We start from the raw sequence: 14,284 nt of genomic DNA on the forward strand, positions 1-14,284 counted from the left end.
TACATGGTTATATCTTATGAGAAAAGGTTGGGCCTACATCCATTTGAGTTTAGAAAAATGAGAGGTGATCTTATTGAAGATCCTATATGATCCTGAGAGGAATTGATAGGGTGAATGCTGAGAGGATCCCCATTTCCTCTTGTGGGAGAGACTACAACTCGGGGACATAGTTTAAAAATAATGGGTCTCCCATTTATGATGGAGATGAGAATTAATTTCTCTCAGGGTTGTTAGTCAGTGGAACTGTCTTCCGCAGAGAGCAGTGGGGAAGGTAGGATCATTGAATATTTTTAAACCACTGAGTTCCAGATCCCTCCCTCTGGGTGAAAATAAATGCTTCCCAATATCCCCTCTAAACCTTCTATCAATTATTTTAAAGTTATGCCCCCTGGTGTTTGACCCTTCTGCTGAGGTTCAATATATTTTGCTCTATTTATTCTATCTAAGCCCATCAATTTTATGCATCTCGATTAAGTCACCTTCAACCTCCTTGGTTCCAAGGACCAGATTTAGCAATCCTTTTCTCCAATCTAACACCCCACGGTTCTATGGCAGCACTTGGAGTGTGCAAGGTAGAAACAGATAATATTTTTAAAAGCTCAATCTGACAAATGGATGTCCTTAGAAGCCACACATTCCAGGATGTACATCCATCAAATATCATCGATGTAAGTAGTGGACACCTCCACATCTAGATTGCACAATGTTCGGCACCATTCACAACTCCTTAGATACTGAAGCAGTCTGCCCATATACATCAAGATCTGGACAACATTAAGGCTTGGGCTGTAAAGCAGCAGGTAACATTTGTGCCACATAAGTACCAGACAATGACCATCTCTAACAGAGGGCATCTAACCATCTCCCCTTCACATTCAGTGCCATTACCATTACTGAATCCTCGATTATTAACATCCATTGACCAGAAACTGAACTGGAACAATCCTATAAATACTGTGGCTAGAAGAGCAGGACAGAGGCTGTGAATTCTGCGTGCATAATTCACTTCCTGACTCGCCAAAGCGTGTCCACCATCAACAAGTCTCAAGTCAGGAGTGTGATGGAACACCCTCCATTTGCCAATATGATTGCAGCTCGAACAACCCTCAAGAAACTCAACACCATCCAGGACAAAACAGTGCACTTGATTGGCACTCCATCCACCATATCCAAAAGCCACTCCCTCCACCACCAATACACAGTGGCAGTAGTGTGTACCATTTACAAGATTCATTGCAGAAACTTACCAAGGCTCTTTCGGCAGCACATTCCAAACCCATGACCACTACCATCTAGAAGGACATGGACAGCAGAAGGACGTGAGAACACTTCCACCTGAAAGTTCCGCTCTAAATCACTCACCATCCTGACTCTTTAATGTGTGATTATCCCTCTCTCCAGTCGCATCGTCTGGACCTGTAAAGACCTAATTACCTGCAAAGACTCTCATCTCGCATAATTGGTTTTGTCTATATATGTGCTTGTGTAACATACCTCTTAACTCACCTGATGAAGGAGCTATGCCCCAAAAGCTAGTGCTTCCAATTAACCTGTTGGACTTTAACCTGGTGTTGTAAGACTTCTTACTGTGCCCACCCCAGTCCCAACACCGGCATCTCCACATCATCCTGGCTTGGAATTATATCGCTGTTCTTTTGTTGTCCCGGCACTCCCTCCTCAACAGCACTGTGGATGTACCTACACCACATGGCCTGCAGCAGTTCCACGAAGGCAGTTCACCACCATCTTCTCAAGGGGAATTAGGGATGGGCAATAAATATTGGTCTAGGCCGTGAAGTCTACATCCCATAAATTAATAAAAAATCTGGAAACCCACCTGCTTAACAAAGTAATTGAAGGAAGGAAATCTGCTATTCTTGCGTGGTCTAGTCTAAATGTCGTTCTACTTCCATGCCAATGTATTTCACTCTTAACTATCCACTGAAGTAGTCGACAACATGCTCAGTTATATTAAACTGCCACCAGTAGTTCAAGAAGATATACCACCCTCACCTTCACAGGAAACTAAGGATGGGCAATCAAGGCTTGGTTTGGCTAGTGACTAGTTAAACTAATATTTTGCGTACTAATGTTTGTTTATGAGAATTTTCCAGCAGGGGTCACTAGATAGCAATTAGATACAGATGTCCTGGCTGATTTTTTTCTTTGGTTTCCTGCTCCCTCACTCAAGGGCAGTGAAGCTAATTGCGGCATTCCTATTGTTACCCAAAGCTACATAAACCATAACAAATCTATACAGTCATGTCTAGAAAAAATCCAGACATGGGGAATTGACGGCTTATAAGGCTCTGTTGTTGGCATCTGACTTTGCCTGCTGGAATTACCCACAAATGCTGCTCCTGGGTCAGTCAATACAACCAGGCTCAATAACGGGCAAATCTACCTCAAAGTCATGATGGCAAATGCTATCCTCTCGAGTGATTGTAAAGCAAATTAGTACCTGATCCTCTTCATTGGCTGAGTTTCAGACCACTGTTTTATGAATCACACAATGTCAACTAGATTCTTACAAACAGGGAAGGTAACTTGGATGAGTGGATTAGTAGAGTTTCAGAATCAGGTTACCAGCTTATATTTGCAGTGGTAAATTATGTAATTAGATTGGTTTTAATTAGTAGGGGAATTAAGAGTTACGGAGATGAGGCAGGAAAGTGGACTTTGTGAGTGTTAGGTCAGCCATGATCTTATAGTGATAACTCTCACGGGGACCTTGAGGGATCACTTATTAATATAAAAATCTTTGAATCCTATTTCTCAGACGTCGATTTCATAACAGAATTATACAATAGCATTATCCTCGTAGTCAGTGATTTTTATCCAAGGTGTTGGTATTGTTCCTTGAAAAATGCAGCCTTGGCATTATATTTTGTAGATGGTAATATTACTTCTCCGGTTGATAAATTACAATGTCCAAGAGAATCTTCATTTACTCCTCTGTGGTCACTTTTTTTTTAACCCAAAACTGTCTTCATGAGGGCCTTTCTTGGTCTCCATGGACGTACCATGACATGAAGAGTCTAAATAGTAATTATATTTTCTCACTTCTTGGACATATCTGCGTGAATCAAATTCTGACCTCTTAAGCATCCCAAATTTTAATCGCTCCGCCATTGGTGACTGCATGTTCAGTTGCCTTGGTCCTAAGGTCTGTAATTCAATCTACATCTCTCTACTTTGTTTTTCTCCTTTAAAAGGCGCATTAAAACCTACCTCTTTGATCAAATTTTAGGTCATCTCACATATCTCCTGATATGGCTTGATGTCATATTTTGTTTGATAATGCTCCTGTGAAGCACCTTAGGACATTTTATTGTGTTAAAGACTTCAAAGAACAAAGAACAAAGAAATGTACAGCACAGGAACAGGCCCTTCGGCCCTCCAAGCCCGTGCCGACCATACTGCCCGACTAAACTACAATCTTCTACACTTCCTGGGTCCGTATCCTTCTATTCCCATCCTATTCATATATTTGTCAAGATGCCCCTTAAATGTCCCTATCGTCCCTGCTTCCACTACCTCCTCCGGTAGCGAGTTCCAGGTACCCACTACCCTCTGCGTAAAAAACTTGCCTCGTACATCTACTCTAAACCTTGCCCCTCTCACCTTAAACCTATGCCCCCTAGTAATTGACCCCTCTACCCTGGGGAAAAGCCTCTGACTATCCACTCTGTCTATGCCCCTCATAATTTTGTATACCTCTATCAGGTCGCCCCTCAACCTCCTTCGTTCCAGTGAGAACAAACCGAGTTTATTCAACCGCTCCTCATAGCTTATGCCCTCCATACCAGGCAACATTCTGGTAAATCTCTTCTGCACCCTCTCTAAAGCCTCCACATCCTTCTGGTAGTGTGGCGACCAGAATTGAACACTATACTCCAAGTGTGGCCTAACTAAGGTTCTATACAGCTGCAACATGACTTGCCAATTCTTATACTCAATATATTGATACTTCATATCAATGTAGATTGTTGTCAGCCTTGGATTTTATGAAAAAGCAAATCTTCATTTCTAGCTAGGTCAGAAGGATGAGCACAACCAAATCACAAAAGGCCAGGCGGCAGCCAGTGAAGTTAGCATCATACAGCCCTATCCCTTTGCATTTGTAGCTGGTGCTGATCTTAACTGTTTTCTGGCCATCAATGCATAAGCCATCTGAGTATTAAAATAAGGTTAGTGCCTCCATCGACTCTTCCGAGGATAATTGGCATCAAAACTCACCTGATCCAATTATTACTGGCCTGTAAAGTCTGTCTAGTCACACAATAAACCTTAGTTGTCTTACTTGTCTGCCAAGTAGCAAGTGGCCATTGGACCTTCTCCTTCATGGGCCAGCGCTGGAGCTCATGATTTCCACATCTGCAGTTCAGTCCAACAGCTGTTTTTTACAGGTGGGTGAGCTACTGCCCATGCTGAAAACACCCCCACCCGGGGGCCAGAAAATCCAGCACCAGAACTCTGAGAACTGTGTATGCGAGTTCAATACACAACTGGAATTGCTCGCTCTGATTAAGAACAGCTCCCTAATCTTTGATCATTGCCTAACCTAAATCCCATTACTTTTATCTACTTATCTTTGCTCATGGCCCCTTTCTCAAGTCTCCTATCTTTTTCCATCCCCAAATCATGCCATCCTTAATTTATTGCCTCAATGTACTTCGTCACCTGCCAAATCCCTACCGTGACAAATTGCTACTCCTCTGCCTTTATTCCTTTTTGAAACCTAAGCTGGAATCCACCTTGATTAAGCCCATTGCTGTATATCTGTTGGAATTTTGCAAAAGGTTAATCAAAGTACTTTTTGCCACAACCTTAGGATCAGCAACCCCAACCTCAAAATCCTCTTTCCTTTCAGATATTCTTGGCCAATGAACCTGTTGGGAACTAATTAAGTGATTTAAATTTCCATCTTAATTTGTCTTACCCTCTGTGTTGTCACTTCATATATCTTCTGTTCTCTCAACCCATCACTTCATATTGTTCTTCTATCCATATCAACAGCATGCCCTTCAATTTTCAATCTTGCATTCTCATTTGACCTATTTAATGCCCCTTTCTTGATAGGAGACATTACCATTTCTGCCCATTTACCTAAATTCTCATCATCTGTATCCTCTGCTTCCTTTGAATTGTGACTGTTCCTGGAAAAATCTCTCTCTCTTGCACTTTCAAGCTTTGACTTTCCATGGGTGGCATGGTGGCACAGTGGTTAGCACTGCTGCCTCACAGGCCTCAGGTGACTGTGTGGAGTTTGCATATTCTCCCCGTGTCTGCTTGGGTTTCCCCTGGGTGCTCTGGTTTCCTTCCACAGTCTAAAGATATGCAGGTTAGGTGGATTGGCCATGTAAAATTGCCCCTTAGTGTCCAAAAGGTTGGGTGTGGTTACTGGGTAATAGGGTGGAGATGTGGGCTTAAGTAGGGTGCTCTTTCTGAGGGCCATGTAGACTCAATGGGCCGAATGGCCTCCTGCACTGTAAATTCTATGATGCTATGGTTCTATCTCCCTGGCAGTTCTGCAGCTATCAATCTGTTAGGTTGCTCCCACACCTCTAAATTTGATGATCTTGTCCTTTACTCTATTTCATCTGGTTATTCCTTTTTGTAATGTCCCATCTTTGCTTCTCAAAGTGCAATGGGTGGAGATTGAGCGTATCTGGTGCACAACTGTTTCAGTGCTTCACCACCAGTTTATATCAGGCTTCACTCTCATGCCAAAACTAGCCACAATGCGAGAATAATTAGGAGAACAAATGTAATCTCCAGCTCATTTTCTCCATTACCAACCATCTTCTTAAACTCATTCCCCACTTCCCCAACTCCCACCTCCAACAATAAATTCCCTCTGCGAGCTTACTGTGTTTATGATGCCATCTCCAGAAATAGTTTCTCTTTCCACCTCTGCATTGTTACCTCTGGGTCTATCCGTGGCCTCATTACTATCTATATGCTATCCCACAGCAAAATCATCCAAAGCATAGGATTGGCTTCCACATATGCACTGATGCAACCCAGTTCTAATTCTCCACCAGCTTTTTCTCTACTCATCCACTGTCTCTGTTCTATCAGACTGCTTATCTGATATTCAGTCATGTCTGAGCTGAAATTTATTTTGCCTGTACATAGGGAAAACTCAATACATTGTGTAAAGCCCCTGCCATAATAATGTTCCATGCCACCAATTCCAGCTCCCTCTCTGTCCACTGTCTCAAGCTGAACCAAACTGCTTGCAACCTTGCTATCTTAGTCAACACCTAGCTGAGTGTTCAACCCCAAATCCGCACCATCTCAAAAGCCATTTATCTCCAATTCTGTAAGATCATCCTCCTCTGCTCCTGCCTCAGTCAATTTGCTGCTGAAACACTCATCCATGTCTTTGTCACTTCCAATTCTCTCCTGGCTGACCTTACATCCCCTATTCTATATAAACTTTAACTCATTCAAAGTTCTGCAACCTTTCTCCTATCCTGCAACATGTCCTGCTTATCCATCACTCTTGCTACCCTATATGTTGCTTCCAGCCACTCATTACATCCAATTTAATGTTCTCGCTGTTAAGTTTAAATCCTTTAATGGCCTTACCCTCCTTAACCTCTGTAACTTCTACCGTTCTATGGTTATTCACATTCTCTCACCCTTCCACAAGAACGCTCAGTTTCTCCAATTCTGGCCTCTTCTGCATTAGTGACTAGCTGCAAATAAGGTGCCTTCTTTAATTCCTTTCCTTCTTACTAACTTACTTTTCTATTTAGTTTGAATTAGCCTCTTGCATTATTATTTTATAACTAAATTTCATTAATGCACAATTTTCTGAATTTCTGATATCATTATTCATTTTCTAGTTAAATGTTTGATAACTTGCAATGAAATACGGAATGCGATGAAAGAAAACGATTTGGCATTCCTCTGGAAGTCTCTCAGAGCTTTTTATTTGTTTATTCTTCTCATTTACTCAATTTATTATTGGCTAAATTGACGTTAACAATGTTACTTGGACAGCCTCTATAACCAGTATGTCCGAAGTTCTTGGATATGTTATTTTGTTTCTGTTCATTAATTGGGGATGTTGAATTGCAATATTTTTGTGATACTATGCACAAGAATGATATACAAATTAAATGCAGGAGTTGAACAATTTTTTTTCCCAGGTTCGATTGACAATAATGAGGATCCCATGTAAATTCTTCTCATATCTACAGTTTGAAAAGGTTTCACGTTCTCTACAGTTACAACCAAGAGATGCTAGTGGAAACGTAAAGCAATTCAGAAACATAACACCAGGCCCATCAGCCAGGGCAACACTTTCTGACTCGATTGAACTTTTTGAGAAATTCTACCTTCGAGATGACTATACAAATGTTACGCCAAAGATTTTGTCGAAAGTGGGGAAAAGCTTACAGAACCAAAGAAACCACCCTTTATGGCTCATTAAGGAACGCATTAAGAATCATTTCTACACGCATTATTTGAGTCGCAATAGGAATCCATTATTTTCAGTGTATGATAATCTGTCCCCTGTGGTTACCACAGAGCAGAACTTTGACAGTTTACTTATACCACCGGATCACGCAAGCAGGAGGAAAGGGGATAACTTCTATCTGAATCAAACTAACATGCTCCGGGCTCACACATCTGCTCACCAGCATGAACTCATTCGTGCAGGTCTCAATGCCTTTCTGGTAGTTGGAGATGTCTACCGACGAGATGAAATTGACTGCAGCCACTATCCAGTCTTCCATCAAATGGAGGGTGTCAGACTATTTTCAAAGCATGAGGTGAGAATTGACTTGCATAATTCCTAAATTACCTCTCAAAAATTCTGTTTTGTGCAAATGTTTAGTCTTTGGTCTCATGTTGGTGGATGAAAAAACCCAATATCTTTTACAGTTTTCTTCCCTCATTTTTGGAGTTGGGACTCTTGCTGGGGTTCAATTCCATTGTTGGTTGCGGATGCTTGACATCTCCTCTCAGTAGACATTCTTCACATTTGAAATGGAGAGTGAATCGTTGTTTTTTAGGCTGAAGGAGTTTAAAGTGGGGTTCCATGGAGTTGGTGTTAGGATCTGTGCTTTTCTTCATATATATATATTTAATGGCCTAGACTTGAGTGCGCTGGACGCAGGATGGCACAAAACCTGGAAGTATTAACAACTGTGTTGTTAAACATCATAATGACATAGACAGGCTGGTGGAATGCGCAGGCAAAGGAGCAGGTTAAATTTAATGCAGAGAAGTGTGAAGTGATTCATTTTGATAGGAAGAACGAGGAGAAGCAATATAAAACAAAGGGAGCAGTTCTAAAGGTTGCATAGGGGCAGAGGGACCTGAGTAATGCATACAAATGAAGGTGGTGGGGCAGGTTGAGAAAATGGTTAATAAAGCATACAAGATTCTGGGTTATATAAATAGAGGCATAAATGTGAGCTAGACAGCTGGTCTGTGATCCAGAACAAGGCCAGCAACGCGGGTTCAATCCCCGTACCAGCTGAGATTATTCATGAAGGCCCCGCCTTCTCAACCTTCCCCTCGCCTGAGGTGTGGTGATCCTCAGGTTTTACCACCACCAGTCAGCTCTCCCCCTCAAAGGGGAAAGCAGCCTCTGGGACTATGATGACTTTACCTTATCTGTATTAAGCCATTCGGTGAGTTAGGAAGTTAATTTGAGGGTAGAAACATAGCAAGATTTGTAAATTTACATTTTTACATATGAGATCCCTAATTTAATTTCTTCTTTCCACCAGTACCGCAGAGACTAACTGAAGAGCACTTTTAGAATGTTACTGCATGGGTATTTTCACAGTAATTGTGTTGCAGCTATACTAGAAATAGTTAAATATTAATTAATCAGCGGAATGGACAATGTGCCTGATCCAGTCACTTAATTGGATCATTTTTAAAATATCGGTAAGCAATATTTAAACACTATCATAAGGAGAAAGAGCAGCAAGGTGACATTGTTGTTGCAGTAGGTCATATAAATAAATCATTTTAGCCCCAGTTGCATTATTAGGCACGATTTTACAAATGGGAACAAAGCCCCACAGCGAGCGCATTTAGCTGCATGTTTCCCAGCGCTCGCAGCACCGAGAAACACAAAGCTATAAACCGCGACTAGCATTTGATCAGGGGCCTCAACAGGGATCGTGTGGCCGAGGACGCACAGAGCGTTTTGTACACTGAGGAGCTCTGCTCGCCAGAACTCCTCAGTGTAGCGAGAGATTGGGGTGCCATTTTCAAATGGTCCCTGAAGTGCCGCCTGACCCCACACCCACACAGGGCACCCAGGCCCGATCGCACAGGTGCAGAAAATGCCAGCTTGCACCTTGGCAGTGCCAGCTTGGCACCGTGGCAATGTCCCTGCCAGGCTGGCAGTTCCAGGGTGCCCAGATGGCACCAACAGTGCCAGGCTTCCACTCTACCCAAAGGGCCCGCACTTGGGGGTCCACGGGAGACTGCACATTCTCCCCGTGTCTGCGTGGGTTTACTCCAGGTGCTCTGGTTTCCTCCCACAAATCCTGAAAGATGTGCTTGTTATGTGAATTGGGCATTCTGAATTCTCCCTCAAGTGTACCCGAACAGGCGTTGGGGTGTGGTAAATAGGGGCTTTACACAGTAACTTCATTGCAGTGTTAATGTAAGCCTACTTGTGACAATAAAGATTATTATTATAATGATAAATGTATGGGGTGATGGGTCAAACCTCTAAATGGACAACTTCTAATTAGTTTGTGTCACTTCAGCTAACCAGAGGGTCTTCTCTTCTTTCCAGTTGTTTGCTAATGTGCAAAATGGCGAAGAGCTTTGCATCTTTGAGAAGGGATGCCGCACACCGTATAAACAAGAGATGCACACACTGGAGGCAGTTAAACTACTTGAGTTTGATTTAAAGCAGACCCTGAAGAAAGTCATGGCGCACCTCTTCGGGAAAGGTATGTAAAATTTTAGGAAGCAAATGTGACCTGATCTTAACGCTTTCTCAGGACTCACTTGACTTTCTTTTATTAATTCACATTGTGATGACACTGCATTTATTGCTCTATTGAGTAAAATGAGTGCTTTGCTAGGTTATTTCAGAGGGTAGTTAAGTCAACCAAATTGTTGTGGGTCCAGCAAGGGTGTGGGCATCTTATTTTACCTGGAGAGACTTTTTTTAAGTTGCCTAAAATAAAAATTATACTGAGCCACAAGATGGAAATTCACCATTTCTGAACCAAAATTCTTTTTTAAAAAATATTTTTATGCTCCTTTTTCACATTTTCTCCCAAATTTACGCCCACCAACAATAAACAATAATCAGTAACAAATATGTCAATCCCCATTTCAATAACAACAATCCCATCCTCCCACCAAACCCCAAACATTAGCCCGCATGTTCACATAGACAAATGACAAAAATGAATCAGGAATCACCCACAGTCACCATTAACACACACAGACCCCTCCCCCAACCCTCCCACCCACCCGCCCGAACTAATGTTCGATGTTATCCAGTTCTTGAAACTGCATAATGAATAATACCCATGAATTGTAGAACCCCTCCATCCTTCACCTCAGTTCAAACTTAACCTTCTCAAGAGTCAAGAATTCCAACAGGTCCCCCCGCCACGCCAGGACACAGGGTGGAGAGGTTGCTCTCCAACCTTTCAGGATCCGCCTTCGGGCGATCAACGAGGCGAAAAAGCTCCTTCCAGTAATCCTCTAGCTTTAGACAGGACCAAAACATATGAACATGGTGAGCGTAAACCACCGACACTACCCCGTTCTCCAGTCCCCCTGTCGTCAGCACCTCCTCCAGCAATGTGGAGGCCGGCTCCACCGGGAAGCTCTGTATCTCCTTTCTGGCAAAATCTCGAACCTGCATGTATCTAAACACTTTCCCCTGCTCCAGCTCATACTTCACTTCCAGCTCCTTCAATCCCCTAAGAAACAAATCTTTTAGTGTCTTAATCCCCTTTTCCTCCCATTTCCGAAAATTTCCATCCCACTTCCCTGGCTCAAATCTGTGGTTCCCCCGAATTGGCATTTCCCTTGACCCTGCCCCCAACCCGAAGTGTTGGCGAAACTGCCTCCAAATTCTCAATGAAGCTATTATTACCGGACTCCCTGAGTATTTCCCCGGGGCCATCGGGAGCGGCGCTGTTGCTAGTGCTTTCAATTCCGACCCCCTGCACAAGCTCTCCTCCATTCTGACCCACTGGGAATCAACCCCTCTGACCCAGCTCCGCACCTTCTCCACATTCACCGCCCAGTAGTAGTACATCAGGTTCGGAAGACCCGAACCCCCTGCCTGCCTTCCCCTCTGTAGCAGCACCTTTCTAACTCTGGTCACCTTCCCTCCCCATACGAACAAAGTAATCATTCCCTCAATCTCTCTGAAAAAAGCCTTTGGCAGGAAAATCGGCAGGCATTGGAAAAAAACAGAAATCGCGGCAACACGTTCATTTTAACCACCTGTACGTGACCCGCCAGTGACAGAGGGAGACCATCCCACCTTGCCAGATCAGCTTTCACTCTCCCCACCAAATTAGAAATGTTGTACCTGCGCAGCTTCCCCGACTCCCGGGCAACCTGCACCCCTAGGTACCTAAAGTGAGTCCCTGCCCAACGGAATGGCAGCCCCCCCGCCCCTGCTCCCACCCCCGGCCGAGACACTACAAAATACTCACTCTTGTCTAGATTTAGCTTGTACCTCGAGAAAGACCCAAACACCCGAAGCAGCTCCAATATTCCCCCTATCGGCACACTCGGTTCCGACACGTATAACAGCAAGTCATCGGCATATAAGGACACCCTATGCTCTATCCCCCCGCACTATCCTTTTCCATACCCCCAAACTTCTTAATGCAATGGCCAACGGCCCAATCGCGAGTGCAAACAACAGGGGGGACATAGGACATCCCTGCCTAGTTGTACGGTGGAGAGAAAAGTATCTCGAGCTGATGTTGTTTGTGCGAACACTTGCCCTCGTCTCCTGATATAGTAGCTTTACCCAGTTCACAAATCTTGGTCCAATCCCAAACCGCTCCAGAACTGTCATCAAGTACCCCCATTCTATCTGGTCAAACGTCTTCTCAGTGTCCAATGCCACCTGTTTCCTTCCTCTCCGCTGGTGCCATAATGACGTTCAGTACCCTTCTAACGTTTGAAAAGAGCTGCCTTCCTCTCACGAACCCCGTATGATCTTCACCTATTACCTTCGGGAGGCACTCCTCCAGCCTGCCAGTACCTCCGCCAATACGTTTGCGTCCACATTCAAAAGTGATATTGGCCTATACGACCCACACTCCGTCGGGTCCTTATCTTTTTTTATCAACAGGGAAATCGATGCCTGCCCCAAAGTTTTGGCAACACTCCCTTCCCTATCGCCTCCTCAAACATCCCCACCATCAGGGGTGCCAGCTTATCCTTGAATTTTTTATAATATTCCACCGGAAACCCATCCGGCCCTGCCACTTCCCCGACTGCATCCTCCCAATCATATCTTTTATCTCCTGCTCCACTATTGCTCCTTCTAATGAAGCCCTGTCCCCCTCCCCTAACCTCGGGTACTCCAACCCATCTAGAAATTCCTGCATCTCCTGGTCTTTCCCAGGTGGCTCTGACCTGTACAACCGCTCATAAAATTCCTCAAAGACCTTGTTAATCAGATCCGGAGCCACCATTAACTTCCCTGCCCTGTCCCTCACCTGAACAATTTCCCTTACCGCTGCCTCCCTCCGTAGCTGACCTGCTAACATACGCCCGCCTTATCTCCATGCTCGTAAACTGCACCCCTTGCTTGTCTCAGTTGGCGCACCGCCTGTAGTTCCTTCCTCTTTTCCAACTTCGCTGGGTCCCCATCTTCTGCATAACTTCTATCTACCTCCACCATCTCATCTATTACCCTCTGCCACTCCAACCGTTCCTCTTTGTCCACCCTGGCCTTAAACGAGATCACCTCACCCCTCACCACCGCCTTTAGAGCCTCCCAGACAACTGCCTTCGACACCTCACCTGTACAGTTGAAACCTACATATTCCTCAATTACATTTTCAATTTTGTCACAGAACCCTTGGTTCCCCCAAAAGTCCCACATCTAATTTCCACCCCGGCCTCTGCGCTACCCCCTTCTCCAGTACCATATCCACCCAATGCAGAGCATGATCTGATACTGCAATTGCCGAGTATTATGACCCCTTAACCGCAGCCAGCAAAGCCTTTCCCACCACGAAAAAGTCGATCCGCGAGTATATCTTATGGACTGCTTAGAAAAACGAGTACTCCCGTTCCCTCGGGTGCAGAAACCTCCAAGGGTCCACCCCTCCCATTTCCACCATTAGCCCAGCCAACGCCTTCGCCCCCCCTGATGGGACCAGCGAGCGCTGAACCAGAATTCTTGGCAAATTGTCTATTGTCTCTGGTAGAATGCATAATTTGCGTATGTAATAATACATTTAATTTCTGTATCAACAGAAAAAAAAGCAAATTTAAAATAGATCTAAGTCTGAATTGTCATATTTTTGATGTAATTTTTAAGTTATCTTTATAATAAACTTAAGATGGTGGAATTCCCGTAACAGCCTCCCCGAACAGGCGCCGGAATGTGGCGACTAGGGGCGTTTCACAGTAACTTCATTTGAAGCCTACTTGTGACAATAAGCGATTTTCATTTCATTTCATTTCAATTAAGACCGTTTTTTTCAGCTATTGATTCTCATGATTTAAAAAAAAGCTTCTGGCAGCACATTCAGAATAATTTTTCATCTCAACTGTATAAGGAACAATAATGGTCGTAACCATAAACCTGTCTCTTGAACCATGTACAATTATGGAGCAGCTGTACCATTCAAACTGGTTTATTTTGAGCACCATGATGTTTTCCGTTAAAATAATAATTTGAAACCATAAAGTGCGGCATGCTGAATAGCTTTTTGCCCCCACAATAAAAATATCTCTTTTCTTAGTTTTATTTATGCTTTTTTTAATGTTAATGTGATCCAACCGAAAAGGTAGGAAGTATAAATGAGATGTTAAAGAGCAGGTTGCAATCCCCGGGTCTGGAATCACATGTAGGCCATACAGGGTAAGGATGGCAGATTTCCTTCCGTAAACAAGATGGGTTTTTATGACAATCTGATAATTTCATGCTCTGTTACTGACTTCTTATTTCAGATTTATTTAATTCAAAATTTAAATTTCTCATAGTGGAAGTTGAACTCAGACCTCCAGATCAATACTCCAGACCTCTGGGAGACTGGCCGAGTAGCATAACCACTGTGCTGTCGTGCCC

At 43.7% G+C, this 14,284-nt stretch overlaps 1 protein-coding gene across 10 annotated transcripts in view; it reads left to right on the forward strand.

The window, feature by feature from the left end:
• fars2 (phenylalanyl-tRNA synthetase 2, mitochondrial) overlaps positions 1-14,284 on the forward strand; it is a 612,336-nt gene that overhangs the window by 124,087 nt on the left and 473,965 nt on the right. For 7 of the 10 annotated variants that reach the window (XM_072510013.1, XM_072510012.1, XM_072510010.1 and 4 more), the window contains 2 exons: positions 7,164-7,790; positions 9,785-9,944. In XM_072510013.1, coding sequence (XP_072366114.1) covers positions 7,179-7,790; positions 9,785-9,944 — 772 coding nt within the window. In that variant the 5' untranslated portion in view covers positions 7,164-7,178. The remainder of the gene's footprint in view (positions 1-7,163; positions 7,791-9,784; positions 9,945-14,284) is intronic. The other 3 variants (XM_072510016.1, XM_072510017.1, XM_072510015.1) reach the window with 1 other exon arrangement.

The sequence above is a fragment of the Scyliorhinus torazame genome, chromosome 6 (assembly GCF_047496885.1).
Source record: "Scyliorhinus torazame isolate Kashiwa2021f chromosome 6, sScyTor2.1, whole genome shotgun sequence".
In the NCBI taxonomy this organism is placed as follows: domain Eukaryota; kingdom Metazoa; phylum Chordata; class Chondrichthyes; order Carcharhiniformes; family Scyliorhinidae; genus Scyliorhinus; species Scyliorhinus torazame.